This window comes from Heterodontus francisci, chromosome 5, assembly GCF_036365525.1.
Source record: "Heterodontus francisci isolate sHetFra1 chromosome 5, sHetFra1.hap1, whole genome shotgun sequence".
NCBI lineage: Eukaryota > Metazoa > Chordata > Chondrichthyes > Heterodontiformes > Heterodontidae > Heterodontus > Heterodontus francisci.
The window spans coordinates 155466592-155492280 of NC_090375.1; the positions used below are offsets into that span (position 1 = coordinate 155466592).

The 25689-nt window shown below is 40.8% G+C and overlaps 1 protein-coding gene across 5 annotated transcripts in view; it reads right to left on the reverse strand.

Annotated features, from left to right (window-relative positions):
• Positions 1 to 25689, reverse strand: part of lrrfip2 (leucine rich repeat (in FLII) interacting protein 2) — a 235164-nt gene that overhangs the window by 135652 nt on the left and 73823 nt on the right. For all 5 annotated transcript variants that reach the window (XM_068032281.1, XM_068032276.1, XM_068032279.1 and 2 more), the window contains exon 3: positions 13031 to 13117. In XM_068032281.1, the coding sequence (XP_067888382.1) occupies positions 13031 to 13117 (87 nt within the window). The remainder of the gene's footprint in view (positions 1 to 13030; positions 13118 to 25689) is intronic.

The following is a 25689-nucleotide window of genomic DNA, read 5'->3' on the forward strand; positions in this document are numbered from 1 at the left end:
AGACAGAATACTCCAGGTGGGGACAAACAAGTGTTTTATGAAGGTTTACCATAATTTCCTTGTTTTTGTACTCTATACTCCAACTTATGAAGCCCAGGATCCCATGTGCCTTATTAACTGCTTTCTCAGCCTGCCCTGGGCATTCAATGATTTGTGCACATATACCCCCAGGTGTCTCTGCTGCGGCGCCCCTTTAAAATTTTTATCCTTCAGTTTGTACTGCCTCTCCTAGTTCATCCTCCCAACGTCTACGACTTCACACTTCTCTGCTTTAAATTTCTGTTGCCTCAAGTCCACCCCTTCCAATAGCCTATGTCCTCTTAATGTCTATCTGTCATCCTCACGGTTCACAATAGTTGCAAGTTTTTTGTCATTGGCAAAATTTTGAAATTGTGCCCTGCACACTTAAGTCTACATCATTCATACAGATTAAGAAAAGCATTGGTTCTAATACCAATCCCCAGGGGTCTCACTATATACCTTCTTCCAGTCTGAAAAACAATCATTCATCACTACTCTGTTTCCTGTCATTCAGCCAGCTTTGTATCCATTCTACCACTGTCCTTTTTATTCCATGGGCTTATACTCTGATGAGCCTGTTGTGGCACTTCATCAAACACCTTTTGGAAGTCCATGTACACCACATCAACAACATTACCCTCATCAACCCTCTTTGTTACCTCATCAAAAAACATAATCAAATTAAACAATTTTCCCTCAACAAATCTGTGCTGGCTTTCCTTATTAATTCACATTTGTTTAAGGGACTGGTAATGTTGTCTTGAATTGTCATTTCTAAAAGCTTTCCCCACACTGAGGGGAGATTGATTGGCTTGTAGTTGCTGGGCTTATTCCTAAACCCTTTTTTTGAACAAGGGTTTACCATTTGCAATTCTCCAATCCTCTATCACCACATCTGCATCTAAGGAAGATGGGAAGATTTGGTCTTATTGTACCCTTATTTCCCTCAGTATCCTTGTATGCATCTAATCTGGTCCTGGTGACAACTAAGTATAGCCAGCTTTTCTAACACCTCTTCTTGAACACTTTTTAGCCCATCCAGAGTCTAAATTATCTCCACCTTCATTATGATTTTAGAAGCATCTTCTTCCTTAGTAAAGACAAATACGAAGTACTCATTTAGTATCTCAGCCATGCCCGTGCCTGCATGCATAATCATCTTTTTGGTCCCAAATCAGCACCATTCCTCTATTTACCACCCTTTTACTATTTATATGCCTATAGAAGACTTTTGGATTTAATTTTATGTTAGCTGCCAGTCTCTTCTCACACTCTCTCTTAGCTTCTCATTTCTTTTTTCACTTCCCCCTGCATTTTTTATATTCAGCCTAGCTCTCACTTGTATTATCAATCCGACATCTGTCATAGGCACCCTTTTTGTGCTTCATCTTAGTCTCCATTGCCTTCATCATCCAGGGAGCTCTGGCTATGTTTGTCCCACCTTTCCCCCTCATGAGTACATAACTTAACTGGAACTGATCCATCTCCTCTTTAAAGGCAGCCCATTGTTCCCTTGCTGTATTGTCTGCCAATCTTTCATTACAATTTACCTGGTCCAGATCCTCTCACTCCATCGAAAGTGGACTTCTGCCAATTAATCATTTTTATCCTGCATTGTTCCTTGTCCTTTTCCATAGCTAACCTAAATATTATGGCACTATGATCACTGTCTCCTAAATGTTTTCCTACTGATACTTGATCCACTTCACCCACCTTATTCCCTAGAACCAGATCCAACAATCCTCCTTCCCTGTTGGACCAGAAACATAACAAGCTAGAAAATTCTCCTCACCATACTTTAGAAACTCTTCGCCCTCTCTGCCCTTTACACTACTATATCAACCTATATTAGGACAATTAAAGTCCCTAATTATAACTACTCTATTTTTACACCTCTCTGTATTCTACAAATGACCAACTAGTGGGCAAGAAAAAAGGGAACAGATTTGCAAAGTCACATCCAGTAGTGTAACCTTATCTCTGTTTTTTTTTAGTTTTAAGCAAATAGATTCTGTTCATGATCCCCTCTCTCCAGCACTTATATTTTCTCCTGAATATTGTCAGCCTTCTTTTCTTTCCTTCTCTATCTTTTCTGAATACCTTGTATCCAGAATATTTAGTACCCAGTCTTGCCCTTTTTTGAAGCAGGTCTCAGTTATCGCCACAAACTCATATTCCCATTTGGCCATCTGCACCTGGAGCTCAGCAACTTGATTTACAACAGTCCGTGCGTTCACACACATGCACACTAAATCTAATTTAGACCTTACAGCATTCCCCTCTTCCTCTGACTCCATGTAATGCCTTACTATTTCTAACTCTAGTGCTATCTGTCTCAACCAATGCTTGTGCACCTTGTTTCTCCTCTTTCATATTACTTCCTGGTTCTCAGATTTGCAAAAGATTCATGTTCTTACAAAATCAGGCCTGGGTACAGTTATGCACACATCAATTTCCGAAGCAATATATAAGCTGCACTATGAAATTTAGATCATCAGGAGGAAATCAGGTTTTAATTTTTTCAATAAGTACCTTTGTTGAAATAATGCATTTCAAATTTTGATACATTTTAATTGTAGTCAGGTATTGGAAAGCTAGTACAGGTCAGGTTATTGCCAAAGTTATTTCTTGAAGATTTGAGAATCTAAGCCTTTTGAAAGACTATGCAGTTCCATGTTTCAACAGAAATAACCTTTTGGAAGAGAATGCAACAAGTTTTCACTGAGCCTTCAGAAAGTGCTTGGATTGAAACAAAGAGGATGAAAATACAAAGGTACCATTTTATCCAATATTTAGGAAGTTAGCCTAACAGGTTTTCATTCCTATCCATCATTGCAGTTGTCACATCATCGATTGTGCTACACTCATGCAGTGCACTTGATTCAAAGTATATGGCAGTCATCCAAACTGTGAATGAATGAATAAAAAATTGTTTCTATTGACGATAAACCACATTTTTGTATAATGTTCTCAGCTATCTTGTCCCAATTGCAAACACTGAATTCAGTTATTATAGTTTATCTGGTTGGCCGATAAAAAAGGTCCTATTTGTTCATCCCAAAGCAATATACATTGTGTATTTACACACATGCATGCCTATAGTCCACATAACCTGAATAATGTCCAATGTCAGAGACTAGTCCACTGCTCACCTTCCCATATGCTTCAATTCATTTAGCAGAGAATACAAGACAAGTCACAAACTGAAAGATGTTTTGCAATAATTTGTTTGGTTTGTCACCCTTCTTGGTGACTCGAGCAAGCCACAGCTTTACTATTACTTCGACGACAATGCGTATCTTTATTTACTTATTTCTGCCAAAAAATACTATAAATTCAGTTATTTCATTGCCAAATGATTAAGACTTATGTTTTGATGCCAACTGAAAGGAAAAGATTTGCAAAGTGGTTACCAAAGATTTAGAATTAAAATACTGATGTTCCCCAAGATGTGCCAGCAATGGCAACAAAAAGACTTTTTTTTGAAACAGAGGCTCCCAGATGACTCAAGTGAGTGAGCATACCACTATCCTGTCCCACAGATTCAATTGTGTCCGGAGTTAATTATCTGTTAACAGGCTGGGTTGCATAAAAGTACAGCTATTTTGTGGCTCTGAAACATCATTAAATTCAATTTCTTGTCAGCAATTACTTCCTATATCTTGAAGACAAAGAAACAGGACTCCACCATTCAGCCCCTCAAGCCTGTTTCATTATTCAATTAGATCATGGCTCATCTATATTTCAACTCCATTTCCCCATCTTTGCTCCCTCTCTGGATACCCTGACCTAAAAACCTTAGTCATGAAAATTTCAACTGACGCAGCTTCCATGATTGCCTGGGGGGGGAAAAGATTGTTGTTGATTTTCACTACCCTTTATGAGAACAAATGCTGTTGATTTCACCCCTCAATAGCTTAAATTTAATTTGAACATTATGTCCCTTATTCTGTAATCCACAACCAAAATGGACAGTTTCCCTCCATATTGAATCCGTTATCATTTTCGAATTTAGATCAGCCCTCAACTTACTAAACACAAGCTATGACTAGCCATAGAACCATAAAATGAAAATTATAAAACATATATATAAAAAATATGACAAGCCAAGTTTATGCAACCTATAACATTTTAACCCTTTCGACCCCATCATTCTGGTGAATCTATGCTGTACCCCTTGATATGAAAGTGCTTCTGTTGTTTTAATATTTTTTCTGAGGACTCATTTAAAATGTGGAGATGGATTTATTGGGGAACTGAAGTAGTTCCATAGATGTTGGACTTCGTTTTTTTTTTAAAAAGAGGTCACCGGAAGGGCACTTGCAGTCTTGTTTGGAAACAACCTTTACTGGAAATCACATGCTTTCAGCTCAATAACAGAAACCTTAGTGGTGTGGGAAAGATGTTTACAAAGAAGTGACATGTCATGATGTATGAGGGTCAGGAGGTTCTGACTTACTGTTTAGTTTCGCTTCTGAGATATTGTTTTTGTTAATTTGGAGTGTGAAATGTTTTGAATACATTGAGGATCAACCTGCCAAGGACTAAACCCCCAACTCATCTTTCCTGCACCTCTCTAAACAGCCCTGAGATGTCCAGGGTGTCAGCTCCTCTTTCCTCCTGTCTTTGAAAAACCGAGCAACAAGAGTGTGAGAGTGGAAGCCCCTGATGCCGCATTTCTACTGGAAAGCCTACCAGACTATTTCTCGACATCTTCAGAACAAACTGCTTCTGAAAAGATCCCAGTGACCCATCACCATATACCCAGACGGCAGACCAAAAGGGACAACTGACATCCTTCCACATATTCTCGTTTTTCTTCAAGAATTAGCAAGTATTTGGCCAAAGTATTTTTTTTGTCTTTTTTTAACAACAGAGATCTGCAAAGAGAATTTCTTTATTCTTTCCAACGTATGCGTGAGAGTTTGTGTAAGGGGGATTTTAAAAAGGGAACTTTCATTATTTCAATCTGTGTGTTAATGCTTCACTTCATCACTGGATAAGTCTTGTTTCTTTAATAAACTGATAATTTAGTTTATTAAAGAAACTAGGTTGGTGTATTTTATTCTGGGATAAAGGGTAGAGTATATGATTGAACATATCAGTAACTGGCTAAACATTTAAATGTTGTGACCTGTGGAGAAGTGTAACTAGAAACGAAAGTGCACTCCTCTCGTCTCACTCCTAACATATAAGTGGGGGCTCTGTGTGAGATAACCCAAAGACATGTAACAATAATTGGGGTAACAGTAACTGATAGTAGGAAAAAGAAAAACCTGGGTTCCTGTGCATCAGAGTAAAGTTTACATTACATTGTCAGTTGCTACGACCTTTCCGGAGAAGGAGTACTCAGAGTGATTTTAGAAACTAAGCTAATAGCACTGGCAGTATAATTGGGATTAGAGTTAAAACCAATGGCTAAGAAAGCAGACATAATTGAAGTAATAGCACAGCATTTGAAATCAGAAGAAAAAGGCGACCTAGATGGACGTGCATTTCAATTAGCTAAAATTCAGTTACAGATTAGTTTTAGATTTAGAGATACAGCACTGAAACAGGCCCTTCAGCCCACCGAGTCTGTGCCGACCATCAACCACCCATTTATACTAATCCTACACTAATCCCATATTCCTACCACATCCCCACCTGTCCCTATATTTCCCTACCACCTACCTATACTAAGGGCAATTTATAATGGCCAATTTACCTACCAACCTGCAAGTCTTTTGGCTTGCAAAAGATGAAGCAGCTTGAGCTTCAACAGGAAAAAGAGATGAAAAAACTTGAGCTTGAACAGGAAAGAGAACTGACAATGAAGAAATTTGAATCTGAACGAGCAAATTTGAATTTGAGAGTGCAAGAGAAGGAAGGGAATTTGAATTAAAAAAGATGGAAGAAAAAGGGGTGGTCTTGACTCCAGTGAAAGTTCTGGTGAGGAAAGATCTGACTCCAGCCCAGGACCCATTGGAGTGCTGTTTAAATTTGTGTAAGCCCTCCCGAAGGTTGAGGAAATGGACATCGAGGATTTTTTCATATCTTTTGACAAGATCGCCAGACAGATGAAGTGGCTGGAGGAAAACCGGACACTGCTTATGCAAAGGGGGTTGATGGGCAGAGCTCCTGAAGTTTATGCCATGCTTTCTGAAGAGGCTTCTGCAGATTACGAGATGGCATAAAAGGCTATTTTCAGTGCTTATGGGTTGGTCCCTAAAGCTTACAGGCAGATATTTCGGAACCTCCGGAGACAGCATGGGCAGGCTTATATAGAATTTGATCACTGGATGCAGGCACTAAAGGTAGAAGCCATGTATGAGAACCTTAAGGAATTAGCTCTCCAGGAAGAATTTACAAATTCACTCCCTCTGTTACTAAGAATTCACATTACTAAGAATCCAAAGATTAGAAGGTTTTAACAGCCAGACAGGCAGCTGAGATTGCTGATAATTATGAGCTTGTTTACAAGCCCAAACCTGGGGAATATATACCTGTCTGTTTGTATCGGGTGCACCTAGAGTGTGACCCAATTCTGGAACGGTATCTGTAGGAGTTGTCCATAGCCTGCCTGTAGACGGAGTTGACCTACTCCTGGGGAATGATTTGGCCAGAGTGAAGGTAGTAGCTATTCCAGTAGTCACGCAAAGACCAAGTGAAGTCAAAGAGACAGAAAAGTTGCAGGAAAAGGTTCCAGAAATTTTTCCTTCATGTATAATGACCCGAGCAATAGCTAAATAAGTTCCATTGCTGGAAGTCAAATTGGTACCACAGACAGATAGCCGAACATCTGAAACTTTCTTTGGGGATTTGGATAATCCGAAGGAAATTTTCAGTAAGTCTTCTCTGATCAAGGCTCAGCAAGCCGATCCAGAGTTAAGTAAAGTGGCACAATTGGCTGTAACGGAAGCTGAGGCAAAGGGAGTTCCAGAAGTCTACTATATTAAAAATGGGATTCTGATAAAGTGGTGACCTCCTCACAGACCTGCAGACGAAGAATGGATGGTTGTTCACCTGATCGTGATACCGCTCAAGTATCGTTGGGTAATATTAAGGATAGCCCATGAAATTCCTATGGTGGGATATGCGGGGATCCCGAAGACCCAATCATGTATAGGTCGACATTTTTACTGGCCAAGTCTCTCCAAGGACGTGGTGCAGTTTTGTAAAATGTGCCATATGTGCCAGATTGTGGGAAAACCGCAACCTGCCACAAAACCGGCACCTCTAAATCCCATACCCGTTTTTGGGGAACCATTTAGTAGGGTGTTGGTAGACTGTGGGACCTTTACTAAAAACAAAAGCAGGACACCAATATATACTCACCATCATGGATATGGTTGATCTGTTCCCAGAGGCAATTCCCTTGCGAACAATTTCAGTTAAGGTAATAGTACAGAAGTTAACCCAGTTCTTCACTCGATATGGATTACCGATTGAGATTCAGTCGGATCAAGGTTCTACTTTTATGTCTAAAATTTTTCAGGAAGTTATGGATAATCTGGGTAAAACACATACACCACCCCCCCCCACCCCCCCCCCCCCCGCCCACAGACACAATGGGCTTTAGAAAAGTACCGAGACCTTCAAAACGACGATCAGGGCTTACTGTCATGAATATCCCCATAACTGGGATAAAGGGCTTGAATTCTATTTGCCACTAGGGATTCACCTCATGAGTCTACTGGTTTTAGTCCTTTTGAATTAGTTTATGGACATGGGGTAAGACGTCCTCTAAAACTAATCAAAGGAAAGTTTTTAGAACAGAGGGACGAATCTTCTGTGTTAGATTTTGTATCCGTGTCCTGGGAATGGATCACGAGAGCTGCAAAGTGGCTCAGGGATACCTGAAAGCTTTCCCAAACAACCATGAAGAAATGGGCAGGCAAGCATGCCAAGGCCCGAACATTTCAACAAGGGGTGAGATTTTAGCATTACTGCCTTTACAGGGTGAATCGCTGAAAGCACAGTTCAGTAGTCCATATAAAGTGGTCAAAACAAATTGGTAAAGTAAATTATTTGATTGATAGCCCAGACCTCTGGAAAAAGAACTGGCTATGTCATATCAATATGTTGAAACAATATCACTGCCGGGAGATGGATAAGCAAGAACAGGTGTGTCAATAGGGACAGTGAAGGATGAAAGGGATAGTGAGGGTGAGCAGGAGGAGGCCTGGACAATTCTCAGATTGAACCTCCTATTATCCGATTAGTTAATACTGAATTGTTAGGGAGACTGGACATTATGCTTTCATATTTAGATGCAGAACAATGAGAAGACCTAACACAATTACTCACAGCATTTAAAGAAGTCTGTCGGGACAAACCAAGATGTACAACCTTACCCATACATGATGTGGATATAGGGGAATCCTTTCCGATAAAACTGCATCCTTATTTGCTTCAGGCTGGAGAAACAAGCCCAGATAAAAGCAGAAATCCAATACACGTTGGAAAATCACTGAAATGAACCCAGTCAAAGCAGCTGGAGTTCCCAAGTCGTGTTAGTGCCTAAACCTGACGGTTCAACTAGATTCTGCATAGACTATAGAAAGGTTAATGCAACAACAAAGTCAGACTCCGAGCAATTCCTTGCTTGGAAGACTGTATTGACAGAATGGGCAGTGTCAAGTTTCTCACAAAAATAGATTTGTTGAAGGGATACCGGCAGGTTCCTTTAACACCCCGAGCTAGAGAAATCTCGGCCTTTGTCACACCAGATGGTCATTTCCAATGCTGACTAACACCATGCGGGCTAAAAAATGTTCCAGCCACTTTTCAGAAACTAATGATTCAAGAGGTAGGCAGTGTTCCTAACTGTGTAGTTTACCTTGATGATGTGCTGGTATACACTGACACTTGTAAGGACCAGTTGGAACAACTAGAAGCTCTGCTTACAAAACTACAATCAGCTGATTTAGTGATAAACCTTGCCAAAAGTAAACAGCGAGAGTAACCTACCTCAGGCATATATAGGGCAAGGACAAGTGTTGCCAAGAAAAGCAAAGGTACAAGCACTGGTGTAGTTCCCTAGCCCGAAGACTAATTGATAAATCATGAGGTTTTTGGGGATGTGTGGTTTCTACTGCAAGTTGTTCCAACTTTTAGCACTATAGCTGCTCCACTCATGGATTTGCTTCTAAAAAAAAAGCTAAGGTACTGTGGTCATGGGAGTGCCAAGTATCTTTTTAGGGGCTGAAAGCCATCTTGATTAATGAACCAATGTTGGCAATTGATGCTACTGACCTGGGGGTCGGTGCAGTCCTGTTACAAGACGACAAATCAGGCAAAGAAAGGCCAGTGGGAAAGTTTTCCAAAAAGTTAAATCAACAGCAAAAAAGATATTCAACAGTGGAAAAAGAAACCCTGGGTTTATTACCGGCTCTTAAGCATTTTAAGCTCTATGTCTGCCACGACTACAGAGAGACACTGGTAAATACTGATGATAACCCCCTAGCCTTTGTGGAAAAATTCGAAAACCAGTTTGTGAGACTATTCCGATGGAGTTTACTATTGCAACCTTATCACCTAAAGATTATCCAGATTGCAGGGCAACATAATGTTATTGCGGATACTTTGCCGAGGAACTAACTTTGCTTTGAGTTATCGGAGTGCAAAGATGGCATGAAGCCGAACTGTATTAGCTACAGGTAAAGAGTGAATGAGAATGAGTGTGTTCATGTATTTAATTTTTTTCTATAGCTTCTGTGTTTCCATACTTTGTAATGAAACACATTTAAAAATGACATATCATTGCTCTAAGGATGGAGGTATTATGAAAGTGTTTCTGTTGTTTTAATATTTTTTCTGAGGACTCATTTAAAATAGAGATGGATTCATTGGGGAATCAAGTAATTCCATAGATGTTGGACTTTGATTTTTAAAAGAGATCGCCGGAAGGGTGCTTGAGGTCTTGTTTGAAAACAACCTTGACTGAAATCACATGTTTTCAGCTCAATAAACAACAGAATCCTTGGTGACTTGGAGACAACGTTTACAGAGAAATGACATGTCACGACTTATGAGCGTAAGGAGGTTCTGACTTGCTGTTTGGTTCGGTTTCTGAGATATTGTTTTGGTTCATTAGGGGTATGAACTGTTTTGAAGACAGTTGAAGATCAATCCGCTAAGCAAGAAATACCCAGCTCATCTTTCCTGCACCTCTCTAAGAGGCCCTAACAGGTCCAGTGTGTCAGCTCCTCCTCCTTCCAATCTTTGAAAAAACCCGAGAAACCAGAGTGTGATAGCAGAAACCCGATGCCACATTTCTCCTGTAAAGCTAACCAGACTATTTCTCGACATCTCCAGAACAAACTGCTTCTGAAAAGACTGAAGTGACCCATCACTGTATACCTGGATGCCAGACCAAAAGGGACAACTGACATCCTTCCACATATTCTCTTTTTTTCTTCAAGAAATAGCTAGTATTTGGCCAAAGTATTTTTTGTAACAGAGCTCTATAGAGAGAATTTCTTCATTTTTTCCAGTGTGAGAGTTTGTGTGTGTGGGATTTTAAAATGGGAGCTTTCATATTTCAATCTGTGTGTTAATGCTTTGCTTCGTTACTGGATAAGTCTTGTTTTTATAATAAATTGATAATTTTGTTGTTAAAGAAACCTGGTTGGTGTATTTTATTTTGGGATAAAGAGAATATGATTGACCTTATCGATAACTGGGAAACATTTAAAATATATATTGTGACCTGTGGAGAAGTGGAACTAGAAAAGAAAGCGCACTCCTCCCACTATGGTAGTAATAGCCAGCAAGGCCAATATATCCTTCCTGAGGTGCAGTGCCCAAAACTCAACGCAGTCTTCCAGATAGGGCCGAACCAAGGTCCTGTACAACTGATGCATCACTTACTCCCCTTTGTATTCCAATCCCCTTGAGATAAAGGCCAAAATTCCATTACCCTCTTTGATGACATGGTACCTGTGCACGGGCTTCTACTGATTTGTGCACATTGATACCCAAATTCGTTTGCCAGTGTGGCTTCTTGTCTCTCACCATTCAAGAAAAATATTCCCATTTGTTTTTCTGAGATCCAAAGTAAATGACCTCTCCTGTCACTATTTCAGTATTTGTGCATGTCAACAGTAACTGGAACTTCCATCGAAGGCCGAGCATCCTTCGAAGGATCAAGGATACACATGGCCATCTTCATGAAATATGCAGCTGAACTTGCTTGATATCAGGGACAAACTGACATAAGCAGTTAGTCAAAGTTAACAAGCATTTAATCCTGAGCATGGAAGGTGACAAGAAAGAGTACCTGGATAATACAATTGGTGGGCAAATGTTTAACTGAATCCAAGCCATCAGGAAATGATAAGCCTGTCAAATTATTATGGTTCCAGCTACAAGCGGCCATATAAATAGTTACGTACAGAATCCTCAAGTGACAATGTGAATTAATAAATACAATTCCGGCAAACGAAAGTAGTAGCAATAGTAACAATAGATACAAATCAACACAATTTAATGAATCACAAGAAAAAGAAAAATCAGTGTAACACAGATCTTTCAAATATATAGTTCCATAATCACAATACATTATAAATATGCAAAGGAAGTAGTGCAACTGGCTTTAGACACAAGCCCAGAATTCTCTGTTGCTTAAAAAACACCAGTCAGACTTTTAAGTGGTGCTGAGGAGGTGGATTAACCGTACATACTTTCAGCAATGTACCCGAACAAGAGACAAAGAACTTAAGTGTGAAAGGACAAACAGGTCAGTCATTCAACCTATCCAGCCTGTTCCTCCATAGCATGTCTAACTCTTCTCCACAAGGATTCCCTTGGTGAATGTATCACTAATAACACATCAGAAGGGACACTCAAGTAAAAATATCCAAAGTCATTCTTTTGATAGCTGATGCAAGGAATATTCCACATGTAATGTTTTCTGCCATTTATAAAATGAGAGCTTTTCTCAAAAGACTTGTAAGCACTGCCGACAAGATAAAGTACTATGCACTATGACACTTCATACTGCATGTGCAGACTGATACAAACTAATTTAGGAACAGTACATGGTCTTCAATTTGAGGTGCTAGACAGTTTATAATGCAAAATGGTTTCATAAGGAGGGTGAAAGCAGAGACTCCGAAGCGCTGCTCAAAGCCTTCCTGCTAGGCTCCACAATGTTAGTGCAGCAGTGGAATCAGCACTTAAAGTATTATGTCTTCTCAGTAGCTGTGCAAATATTTTGGTAGAAAAAATGGTGTTAAAGTAAAAAAAACACATGCACAGGTTTGAATTTTATATTATTCCCTCTCCATGCTGCATTTTCCAGAGGGACTGAATTGACAACATACAAAGGAAATAGGAGGGAGGAGTAGGCCATTCTGCCCATCGAGCCTGCCCCACCATTCAAACAGATCATGGCTGATCATCTACCTCCATGCCACCTTTCCCCACTATCCCCATATTCCTTGATGTCATTAGTATCCAGATATATATCGCTTTCTGCCTTGAACATGCTCAATGATTGAGCTTCCACAGCTCTTTGGGGTAGAGAATTCCAAAGATTCACCACCCTCTGAGTAAGGGATGCAACAATTTTTATGCTGCAAGTGTCCAAGTGCACAGAAGGGCCTCTGACAACTAGAAGCCATTCTCAAAGGCAGAGTTAAATTTGAGTTTCCTATCACCACGACTCAGAGTTGGGAAAGCAAAGTCCAAAGCTAAACCTGGCACCTTAGATCTTTTTTAACCTCATATTCGCTGCTGCAAATAAGATTGGAAAGACTTGTTACAGACAACAATGTTGACATCTTTCTCTGTAGCTCACATTAATGCATTTCCCTACAGGAGCAAAGAAGATTATGTGTGCCTTAGCTTGCAGATCTGATTTAAAACAGGGCCATTTGTATTCCTTGTCTCACAGCAACAGTGCTTCACTTCTAATTGATGTAACTGGCTAAAATACACACCCATTTTCATTAGTCATCACATCCTTCTTACCTCCAACACCCAGAAACCATGCCTTTCCATGCTTGACTGGATTTGCTCTTACCTCTTTCTGCTGTCTTTCCAGTTCTTTCATACGGATATCTCGTGCCTCTGCTCGGGCTGCACGCTTAGCTGCAAGCCTGGCCTCTGCCTATAAAAGTAGATGAAAATTAGTCAGCTTTGTGTAGTTGGTGCTTTAAAAAGTTAGGCTACAATTCTTCAAGTTGAGGTGTTAGACCTTAATTCCTAACTTATCTCAAAACGAATTACGACATTAGCATCATTTGTACTTGGCAATCAGTCCTGAGAATTAAAACGGCTGGAGACTGAAAAGCACTCAACATGCAACATTTTGAGGAGTCAGGTATTTTTCATCAACAAATTCAGTTCTTCAACTTAGTATTATTCTTGGTTGACTTCCAGGATCAATTTTAACATATCACAAGAGACAGAGGTCTACTTCTTAATCAGCATAAAAGGTACACAAGAGCATCTTAAATAGCTTTCTGCTGGTGGGGTATCCAGAATAAGGTATAATTTTAAAATTCAAGCTCAGCTGTTCAGTACTGAAATGAGCAAGTACTTGTTCACAGAAAGGATAATTAATGGAAACATGGAACTCTCCTCCAAAAGGCTACAGATTCCGAGTCAATTGAAATTTTAAAGCCAGAGATCAATATATTTTTATTAGGTAAGGGTATCAAAGGATATGGATCAAAAGCGGGTAAATGGAGTAAGGAACACATTAGCCACTATCTATGAAAATGGTCGAATAGGCTCAAGGGTCTGAATGACCTACTCCTGTTCTTATTTTCCCACAAATAGCCATCAGAATAATCTGTTTTTGGTGATGCTGGTTGAGGGAAAAAAACTCCCCCGCTCTCCTTCAAAAAGTGTTACTGTATCTCACCACATCTGAAGGATTGCTCCTCAGGACTGATTGACAACTCTGCATAAAAAGAAAAAAAAAACTCGCATTTAAATATTCATGGCAACTGGACATCCCAAAGTGCTTTACGACCAATGAAGAACTTTTGAAGCGTAGTAATATAGGAAATGCGGCAACTAATTAGCACACAGCAGGCTCCCACAGCCATGTGTTGATGACCAGATAATCTGACTTGTTGCTCAAGAGATAAATATTGGCCAGGGAACTTGGGATAACTCCCCTGCTCTTCTTGGAAATAGTGCCATAGGATGTTTCATGCCCACCTGAAGGGGTCTATAGGGCCTTGCTTTAACATCTCACCCAAAAGACGGCACCTGCGACAGCACAGCACTCCCGCAGCACCACAATGGAGAGTTAGCCAAGACTTTTGTGCACAAGTCCTGGGACTTGAGCCCACATCCTGCTGACTCAGAGGTGAGCATGCCAACAACTGAGCCACAGCTTAAATCCTTTTCTATTTCCAATTCTACTTAAAGTGCCCACTGCCTGTTTACTTCTCATTGTATCCTTTCAACATTGAAGCGATTTCATCCTTAATGGTTAAAGCTACTCCTCCCCCTCTACCATTTTCCCTATCTTTCATATCAACCTTGTAACCTGGTATATTTAGTTCCCAGTCTTGATTGTCTTGCAGCCATGTCTCAGTAATGGTTATCATGTCATGTGCACCTGCAATTAGTTCACTTCGTTCCATATACTCCATGCATTTGAACAAAGAATGCTTTATTGGGCCACACACCCTTACCTGTCGTCCTGCTCTGATGTTTTACTCTCATTTCTTATTTCTCTCTTGTGGTTTCATTACTTTACATCTTCTAGTTATTCCTTTACTTGCAGTGCCTGAAGTACAAATGCTGATTTTTACTCTACTTTCTTGCCTTTTGCAAGTGACATATCTCCCCCACATTTACTCGTTTAAAATCCTTTTGATTGCCCTGCTAATTCTTTTCACGAGGACACTGGTCCCAGTCTGGCTCAGATAGAGCCCATCCCAGTGGTAACAGTTACTTCCTGTCCTGGTGCAAGTATCCCAGAAATAGAACCCCTCTTTCCCACACCAGCTCTTCAGTCCGATGATCAGCTCCCTAACCTACTTATCCTTATGCCAATTTTCACATGCTTCAGGTAATAATCCATAGAATATAACCCTGGAGGTTCTGTTCTTGAATTTAGCTCCTAGTCCATTCCAAACAGGATATTTTCCCTGTGTTGTTGATTCCAACATGGATCACAACAACTGCATCCTCCCCCAACTCTCAAACCATTTCAAGTTAGTTGTTCCTCACCCTGGCACCAGGTAGGCAACATACCATGTTGACCCTTGATCCTGCTTCCAAAGAATGCTATCCACCCACCTAATTATTGAATCCCTACAGCTAAGATATTTCACTTCTCCTCCTCCCACTTCCCTTTTTGGTCAGCCTCCTGCTCCAGAGTGCCCTGGCCAGCACACTGGCTGTCCTTTGGACAGTCTTTTCCTTAGCCCCACAGGTAGAAAATACATTTCATCTGTTGGATAGTATCAATTTTCATCAATCTTCCTTCTCTATCTCACCTGGATTCACTTTGCACACTGACCTGTCACACCAACCCCATTCTGATCCTGCATCTCTCTAAAGGGGCATGACCATGGTCTGCAGCAAACTGTCCAGATATGTCTTGCCCCACCACACCTTATGCATCAGCATGACTCCAACTCGCACTCCAGTTCAATGACTCCGAGCTGGAAAGGTCAGAGATGGAGACATCTATTGCAGATGTGTTCGCTTGTAGCAGTCTCACTGTACACAAACTCCCACATAGTGCAGTCCAGAGACACAACCTGAGCTGCTGTAGTATATTATTTATATCTACATTACAGTTTGTCTGAATTTTTTTCTTTCTACACATCAACTTGCATTAATCACTGTAAGATTGTACAAAAGTTTTAAATACTGTCTAAGTGTAGATGAACTAGTACAAGTATTGGAGGCCAAAATCAGCACTTCCCCCTCTCACCAACTTGCAACTTTTATACTCTTTTATGTTGCACTCAGTTTATGAACATTTTGTATTACCAAACAGAATCCATGTTGCCACTCATCAGATAGTACTGGCACCCAATGTAACTTGATTCCTACAATTGATGCACCATTGTTTACCTTGCCTAACTTATACCACACAGGTGACAGAAATACAGCTATTAGGAGAACACAGGTATTAGGAAATTGAGAGAAAATGAAGAACTGAACACCTGGGAGTGCAGGAGCCAGGTGAATTTCACACCAAATTTATGCATGCACTTATTAAACAGCCCAAGAGCATAGCACAGTGAGCTGTGGTCTGGATTTCCCACATGATTTCTGCTCAGATATCAGAGCAATCTGGGCAGAATCAAATGAAATATTTTAAAATTCTGCAGTGTTAAGCAGTAAGTGAGTTGCGCTCATAACCACTTTACACCGGACCATCCGCAATCTTTGACAATGATTCAAAAGACCAATCGCCCGCAGCAGCCCTTGCCCACAAAACTGGCAATGTCCCCAGATCCGAACAGAAAGATTCTGCCAATTCCACCCATTTGGGGATGTTCAGCACATGATGCCCAGATTTGCCGGCGAACAAGCACCCATGGACATTCAATCCAGTATTAAACATATGTACCAGTCAGTTGAAGCCTGAAGGAGGTCAGTTTCTTCTGCTGCAATTACTTGAAATTCAGTTGAACTTAGTTTAAATTTAGTCAATTGATCTGTCCTTGCTAAAAAGACCAGGCGACCACCAGTGAACTGAAGCCACACAGGTGTGTCCTGTGCAGCTACAATATTTAATTAATTGGAAACAGCAATAACCAAGTCAATTGTAATTAATTAAAAAGTAAGATCAAGAGCATTTGCTCTTGAGCATTAAAAAGAATTGCTCATTTCACTGTGCAATACTCAGGAACGCCCTGTTCCAGTTTCTATTCTTGAGCTCTGGACACTGCAATACATCAGGGAGGGGGAAAGTTGCCTGGACAATTCGTTCCAGTTGTACATCCTGGTTTGTTCCAACAGACTCCCTTAAATTTTGTGAGTAGCCTTGGTAGGTCAACTTGTTATTCTGCATCTAAATATGAAAGCATAGTGTCTAATCTCCTGAACAATTCAGTATTGGGTAACCGGATAGTAGGAGGTTCAACTTGAAACTTTTCTTGGCCTCCTTCTGCTCATCCTCACTATCCCTTTCATCCTTCACTGCCCCTACTACCTGACATACCTGTGCTTGCTTATCCACCTGCCGACGGTGATACTGTTTCAACATATTGATGTGACACAACCAATTTTTTTTCCAGTGATCTGGGGTGTCAAATAGTTTACCAATCCTTCTAACCATTCTATATGGACCACTGAACCGTGCTTTCAGTGGTTCACCCTGTAAAGACAGTAACTAACACCTCATCCCCTGGTTGAAATATTCGGGTCTTGGCATGCTTATCTGCCTATTTCTTCATGGTTGTTTGGAAAGTTTTCAGGAGTTCCTGAGCCTCTATGCAGGCTCTCGTGAGCTGCTCCTGGAACACGGATACATAATCTAACACAGAAGAGTTGTTGCTCTGTTCTAAAAACTTTCCTTTGATTAGTTTTAGATGACCTCTTACCTCATGTCCATAAACTAATTCACAAGGACTAAAACCAGTAGACTCATTAGGTGAATCCCTATTGGCAAACAAAAGAAATTCCAGCCCTTTGTCCCAATCATGGGATATTCATGACAATCTTCCCTGATTATCATTTTGAGGGTCTGATGGTACCTTTCTAAAGCCCCTTGTGTCTGTGGTTGGTATGCTGAAGACTTCAACTGTGTTATACCCAGATTACCCATAACTTCCTGAAAATTTGTGGACATAAAATTGGAACCTTGATCCGACTGAATCTCAATCGGTAACCCATATCTAGTGAAGAACTGGGTTAACTTATCCACCACTACATTGTTCTCAAGGGAATGGCCTCTGGGAATCGAGTCACCATATCCATGATAGTGAGTATATACTGGTGTTCTGCTGTTGTTTTAGGTAAAGTTCCTACACAGTCTACCAACACCCTACTAAATGGTTCCCCAAAAACTGGTATGGGAAAGACCCAGCCAGTAAACATGTCAACCTCTAAGTGACTGGGGATCTTCCAGATCCCCACATGTTCCACCAAAGGAATTTCAAGGCCTATCCTTAATATTTCCCAACGATACTTAGGCAGTACAACGATCTGATGAACTACCGTCCATTCTTTGTCTGCAGGTCTGTCAGGAGGTCTCCACTTCTTCATCAGAATCCCATTTTTAATATAGTAGACTTCCGGAACTCCCTTTGCTTCAGCTAGCGCCGATTGTGCCACTTTATTTAACTCTGGATCGGCTTGGCCGAGTCTTGTTCAGAGAAGACATTTCCTTCAGATTATCCAAATCCCCAAAGAAAGTTTCAAACATTCGGCTATCCATCTGAGGTGCCAACGTGACCTCCAGCAATGGAACTTGTTTAGCCATTGCTCGGGTCATGCCACGAGGGAGAAATTCCTGGAACGTTTTCTTGCAACTGCTATCTCTCTGAATTAACTGGATTTTTCAGTGACTACTGAAGAAGTTACTACAGTGGCTCCAGCCAAATCATACCCCAGGAGTAGGTCAACTCCGTCTACAGGCAGATTATGGACAACTCCTACAGTTACCGTTCCAGAATTAGGTCACACTCTAGGTGCACCCGGTACCAAAGTACAAGTATATACTCCCTGGCAATACCATTCACTAAAACCTTGGCATTCAGTGTGCTCGCTGGTGGATAAGTTATGCCTTTCCTCAGCGAGAGTTTGGGTGGCTACTGTATCCCTCAGTATAACTACAGGTTTACCTGTCTCACTGACGGATAAGGAATTAATTTTCCTTTTGACAAGAATTCCTTGCAACTCTCAGGTATCCTGTTGACATTACCCTCCCTCAGTGTTTTTTGTACTTGGCCTTACTGCTGCAGTCAGAGCTATAGCCTGATCTGTCGTACTCTCAGTCATGGCCACTTTCTCTGCATTCGCCTTGTGTACCCGAATAAGTCCCATGGGTTGACCCTGCAACTTCCAGCATTCTGCACAAAAGTGTCCCACCTTGTGGCAATGGAAACACTTCGGCTTTTGGACCGCTCTTCCAGCCTCAGCATCTTCCTTTCTGGCCTGAGGAAGAGGTCCCAGCGCATTCCCAGCTGTCCCTTCTTGTTCCCGCCTACTTGCCTTCCTTTCACCCTCCCACTATCATTCTCGGGTTTGTGGGTGTGATGGACAAAGGGTTTGGGCTTGTAAACAAGCTCATAATCAGCAATCTCAACTGCCTGTCTGGCGGTTAAAAACTTTCTGGTTCTCTACATGAGTTTTTACTAACAGAGGGAGTGAATTTCTAAATTCTTGCAGAAGAATTATTTCCCTGAGGGTCTCATATGTGGCCCCAACTTTTAGTGCCGCATCTAACTATCAAAGTTAATTTGCTTTACCCTCAAATTATATACAAGTCTGCCCAGGCTATTGTCGGAGGTTCTGAAAATGCTGCCTATATGCTTCAGGGACTAACTCTTAGCAACGAGAATAGCCTTTTTTGCCATCTCAAACTGCAGAAGCCTCCTCAGAAAGCATGGCATGAACTTCAGGAGCTCTGCCCATCAACCTGCTTTCCATAAGCAGTATCCAGTTTTCCTTTTGGCCACTTCATCTGTCTGGCTATCTTTTCAAAAGAAATGAAAAATGCCTCTATATCCCTTTCCTCAAACTTCAGGAGGGCTTGCACAAATTTAAATAGCTTCCCACTGGGTCCTGGCCTGGAGTCAGTTCTTTCCTCACCAGAATTTTCATGGAGGTAAAGGCCACTGTTTTTTTTTTAGTCCAGGCTTCTTTTAAAATTCAAATACCCTTTCTTGTTCCCTTTCTCTTTCTCTCTCTTCTGCCTCTCTTTGCTTTGAAATTGTAGTTCAAGTTTTTTCATTTCCCATTCTCTTTCCTGTTCAAGCTGCTTCATCGTAACTGAATCCCAGCTAATTCAACTGAATGATCAGCTGGTTTGCCTTTCCCTTCTTTCAATTTCAAATGTTGTGCTATTCCCTCAATATGTCTGCTTTCTTAGCCCCTGGTTTTAACTAACTCCAACTTTTCTGCCAATTCTTTGAGCCTAGCCTTGTTTAAGATTAGCAAATCATTCAGGGATAAATCCTCACTCCCCAGAAACGTCGTAGCAACTGACGAAGCCATTCCGGTAGTGTAAACTTTAATGCACAAGAAACCTTTTCCTTTTCAGTTATTATTACCCCATTTACAATTACACATCGTTGACTTTGGGTTATCCCGCACAGAGCCCCCAATTATATGTTATGACCAAGGCGGGAGGAGTGCACTGTCTTTCTCTTGCTCCACTTCTCCACAGGTCACAACATTATATTTAAATGTGTGCCCAGTTACCGATGTGGCCCATTACATACTCTGTCTATTTTAGTTTCAGAATAAAACACACCAACAAATCTTTAATCAGCAACAAAAGTATTCGTTTATTATAAAACGAGACTTAGTCAATAAAGATGCAAAGCTTGAATACACAGTTTGAAATATTCAAGTGAATATATATATATTCCCTTCCAAATACCGAACACACACACACTGGTTAAAGGAAAAATAAAGATGCCTTGGCCAGAGTCAGAGTCAGAGAGATACAGCACTGAAACAGGCCCTTCGGCCCACCGAGTCTGTGCCGACCATCAACCACCCATTTATACTAATCCTACATTAATCCCATATTCCCTACCACATCCCCTCCTACATTAATCCCATGTTCCCTACCACATATTCCTTACCAGCCCATCTATATTGTCCTGTAATCAAGACTTCCCTCCTCACTATTTACCCCACCAATTTTCATGTCATCTGTGAACTGACTGATCTTACCTTCTATATTCATGCCTAAATCATTAATGTACACTACAAACAACAAGTACTTGTTAATTCATGAAGAAAAAGGATAAGATATATTATGTTCCAGATGGCATATAGTCTGACATTCGAATACACATAATTGGGTCACCGGGATCTTTACAGAAGCAGTTCATTCAGGAGATGTTGAGAGGAAGCTTCCAAAAGCTTTGCAGGAGAAATGCAGTATCAGGCATTACAGCTACCACGCACTGGATTTTTTGCAGGGTTTCTCAGAGATGGAGAAAAGATGATTTGGGTGTTTCTTTCAGCAGGCTAAAAACCCAACTGACTCAAAACAATATTCAAAAATGAAACCCACTCTTGAGCACCATAAATCTTGACATGACACTTTGCTTGTCAGAAGGAATCTGTTGTTTACTCAGCTGAAGACATGTGACATTCAGTAAATGTTTATAAACAGAATCCTTCCTGTGATCCTTTAAAAAAAGTACAGCATCTATGGAACCACTTCAGTCCTCCAATGAATCCATCTCCATAACACAAACACGGATCCTCAAAAAGTATTTTAAGAATGGAAACACTTTCGTAACAGAGAGGAGATGTGGTAAATTAAGGGGAAAGGACAAGGCAATAGTGCAGGATAGCGACATCGGTCATGATAACCAGAATGTGGCAGGAAAGGACAGAGCATACAAACCTAACAGTGCACCAGCAGATAAGGTCAGAGTTTGCAAATATGGTAAAAAGATAGAACTGAAGGCGCTCTAGCTGAATGTGCGCAACATCTGTAACAAAATGGATGAATTGTTAGCACAAATAGAGAGAAAGATGTATGAACTGATAGCCATTACAGAGACATGGTTGCAAGGTGACCATTGCTGCGACCTGAATATCCAAGGGTATTTGACATTTCGGAAGGACAGGAAGCTAGGAAAAGGAGGTGGGCTAGCTCTGTTAATTAAGGGTGAGATTAGTACTGTAGTGAGAGATGACCTTAGTCAAAAGATCAAGATGCACAGTTTGGGTAGAGATAAGAAATAGCAAAGCAAATAAGTCACTTGTGGGAGCAGTTGATAGGTCCCCAAACAGTAGCTATACTGTAGGACAGAGTATGCAGGAAGAAATGATGAGGGCTTGTAAAAGAGGTACTACAATAATCATGGACAATTTTAACCAACATATCAGATTGGCGAAGGTAGCTTAGAAAATGAGTTCATATAGTGTATTTGAGAAAATTTCTTAGAGCAGCACGGTCTCGTGCATAACAAGGAACAGGTCATTCTAGATCTGGCAATGTGTAATGAGACAGGGTTAATTAATGACCTCATAGTAAAGCAGCCCCGAGGCAACAGTGATCATAACATGACAAATTTCACATTCAGTTTGGCAGTGAGAAGTGTGGATCTAAGACTAGTGTTTTAAATTTAAATAAAGGCAATTAGAAATGTATAAAGACAGACTTGGTCAAAGTGAACAGGGAAATTAGGTTATAAGAGGACAGTAGAGAAGCAGTGGCAGACATTTAAGGAGATATTTCTCATCTTTCAGCAAAGATATATTTCAGTGAGAAAGACAGACTCTAGGAGAAGGATGCACCATCATGGCGAAGTAAGGAAGTTAAGGACAATACCAAATTGAAAGAAAAATGTATAATTCTACCAAAATTAGTGCTAGATCAGAAAATTGGACAGATTTTAAAAAACAGCAAAGAATGATGAAAAAAAGGGAGGAATTGGAGTATGAGAGAAAGTTCGCTAGAAATATAAAAACAGATAGCAAGAGTTTCTCCAAGTATTTAAAAAGGAAAAGAGTAACTGAAGTGAGCATTGGCCCTCTAGAGAAAGAGTCGGGGAATTAATGGCTAACAAGGAAATGGCGGCAGTGTTGGTATTGTGTCAGTCTTCACTGTTGAAGACACAAAAACATCCCAAAGATACTTGAAAAACAAAAGGTATAAGTGAGGGAAGAACTTAAAACAATCACAAAAACCAGGGAAAAGATACTGGAAAAACTATTAGAGCTAAAAGGCTGACAAGTCCCCAGGACCTGATGGCCTGTATCCTACCCTTTTCAAAGAAGCGGCTGCAGATAAAGAAGATGCATTAATTGTGATCCTCCAAAATTCCCTATATTCTGGAAAGGTTCCAACAGATTGGAAAATAGCTAACATAACACTATATGCCAGTTTGCGTAACATCTGTCACATGGAAATTGCTAGAATCCATTATAAGGAGGCTATAGCAGGACATTTAGTAAATCAATGCAATGAGTCAACATGGTTTTATGAAAGGGAAATCCTGTTTGACTATTTTAATACAGTTCTTTGAGGAAGTAAAAGCAAGGTGGATAAAGGGGAACCTGTAAATGTGCATACTTGGATTTCCAAAAGGCATTCAATAAGGTGCCACATCCAAGGTTTCTACACATGGTGTAATGGACAACATTAATGGGGGCGGCACAGTGGCGCAGTGGTTAGCACCGCAACCTCACAGCTCCAACAATCCGGGTTCAGTTCTGGGTCCTGCCTGTGCGGAGTTTGCAAGTTCTTCCTGTGACCGCGTGGGTTTCCGCTGGGTGATCCGGTTTCCTCCCACAGCCAAAGACTTGCAGGTTGATCGGTAAATTGGCCATTGTAAATTGCCCCTAGTGTAGGTAGGTGGTAGGAGAATGGTGGGGATGTGGTAGGGAATATGGGATTAATGTCGGATTAGTATAAATGGGTGGTTGTTGGTCGGCACAGACTTGGTGGGCCAAAGGGCCTTTTTCAGTGCTGTATCTCTAAATAAATAAACAAACATATTAGCACAGATAGAGGACTGGTTAGCTAACAGGAAGCAAAGAGTAGGGATAAATGGTTCATTTTCGGGTTGGCAGGATGTGACTAGTGGATGCCACAGGGATCAGTGCTGGGGCTTCAACTATTTACAACCTACATCAAGGACTTCGATGAAGGGCCCAAATGTATGGTAGCTAAATTTGCAGATTACACAAAGATAGGTAGGAAGACAAGTTGTCAAGTGGTGGTAAAAGGACACAAATAGGTTAAGTGAGCAGGCAAAAAGTTGGCAGATGGAGTATACCGTGGGAAAATGTGAACTTGCCCATTTTTGCAGGAAGAACGGAAAAGCAGTATATTATGTAAATGGAGAGAGACTGCAGAACTCTGCAGTACGGAGAGATCTGGGTGTCCTGGTACGTGAATTGCAAAAACTGAGTATGCAGGTACAAGTGATTAGGAAAGCAAATGGAATGTTGTCATTTATTGCAAAGGAAACAGAATAGAAAAGTAGTTAAGTTTTGCTACAGCTGTACAGGGCCTTAGTAAGACCATATCTGGAGTACGGTGTACAGTTTGGGTCCCTCTACTTAAAGGATAAAATTGCATTCGAAGCAGTTCAGAGAAGGTTAATTCGAATAATTAATGGGATGAAGGGGTTACCTGATGAGGAAAGTTTGAACTGGTTGGGCCTATACCCATTGCAATTAAGAAGAAGTAGCGATCTTATTGAAACATACAAGATCCTGAGGGGACTTGACAGGGTGGAGGCTGGAAAGATGTTTCCAATTACGGGCGAGACTAGAACTAGGGGACACTGTTTAAAAATAAGAGGTCTCCTAAGACGGAGATGAGGAGAAATTTTTTCCTCTGAGTGTTCCTGTGGAATTTGCTTCTTCAGACAGCAGTAAAGGCTGGGTCATTAAATATATTCAAGGCCGAGTCAGATAGATTCTTGATAGACTAGGAGTCAAGTGTTAGGGGAAGAATAGACAGGAAAGTAGACTTGAGGCCATATTCAGATCAGCCATGATCTTAGCAAATGGCAGAGCAGTCTTGCGGGGCCGAATGGCCTACTCCTGTTTGAATTCATATGCTCGTCTGCTCGTAACATCCTTTAAAACGGGTGCAATTTTCTCTGGAATAGGCAATTGCACCCAAAGCCAAAACTCAACTCCCATATTTTAGCTTTCAACTGTACAATTCCAATATACAGCTATGTTAACAATGATATATAAATGTTTATGCAATCCAAGCAGCTTTGCAAGAGGAAATTTCCTCTGCGGGTATTTCAGCACAGGGATTTGGAATCAAATGATTCCAGCAGGGCTGATCAAACTGAACTTGGCATTTTTGCCCGATTCATTCTTTTTGTGACATCATGAATGATCAGTGGTACCTACAGTTCAGGGTCATTATTACACCATTACTGCAATAGATCACGATGCCACCATTTAAGAAAGTAGGGAGAAGTTCTACACAAAATACTTGCTTCAAAATTGTCTTTATCTATTAGGATATTAGGGGAAACAGTGGTGTAGTGGTAATGTCACTGTACTAGTAATGCAGAGGCCCAGGCTAATTCCCTAGGGACTCCAGTTCAAATCCCATGTCAGCTGGTGGAATTCAAATTCAATTAATTAATAAAAATCTGGAATGGAAAGCTCCTCTCTGAAATGGTGCCATAAAAACCCATCTGGTTCATTAATGTTCTTTTGGGAAAGAAATCTGCCATCCTTTCCAGGTTTGGCCTACATGTGACTCCAGACCCACAGCACTGTGGGTGACTCCTAACTGCCTTTTGAAATGGCCTAGGAAGCCACTCAGTTGTCAAGGACAATTAAGGATGGTCAACAAATACTACCCTTGCCAGTGATGCCCCACATCCTATGAAAAATAAAATAAAAGATACGTACCAAGAAAGCAGAGGGAAAAGAAAAGACCAACTTGAATTTTCTAGCATCTTTCACAACCACCAGACATCTCAAAGCGCTTTACAGCCAATGAAATACTTTTTGACGTCTAGTGTCAGGCTAGCCCTATACCTGTCAAGAATGAGGAAAATTAATTTTGCCACATGACAATGA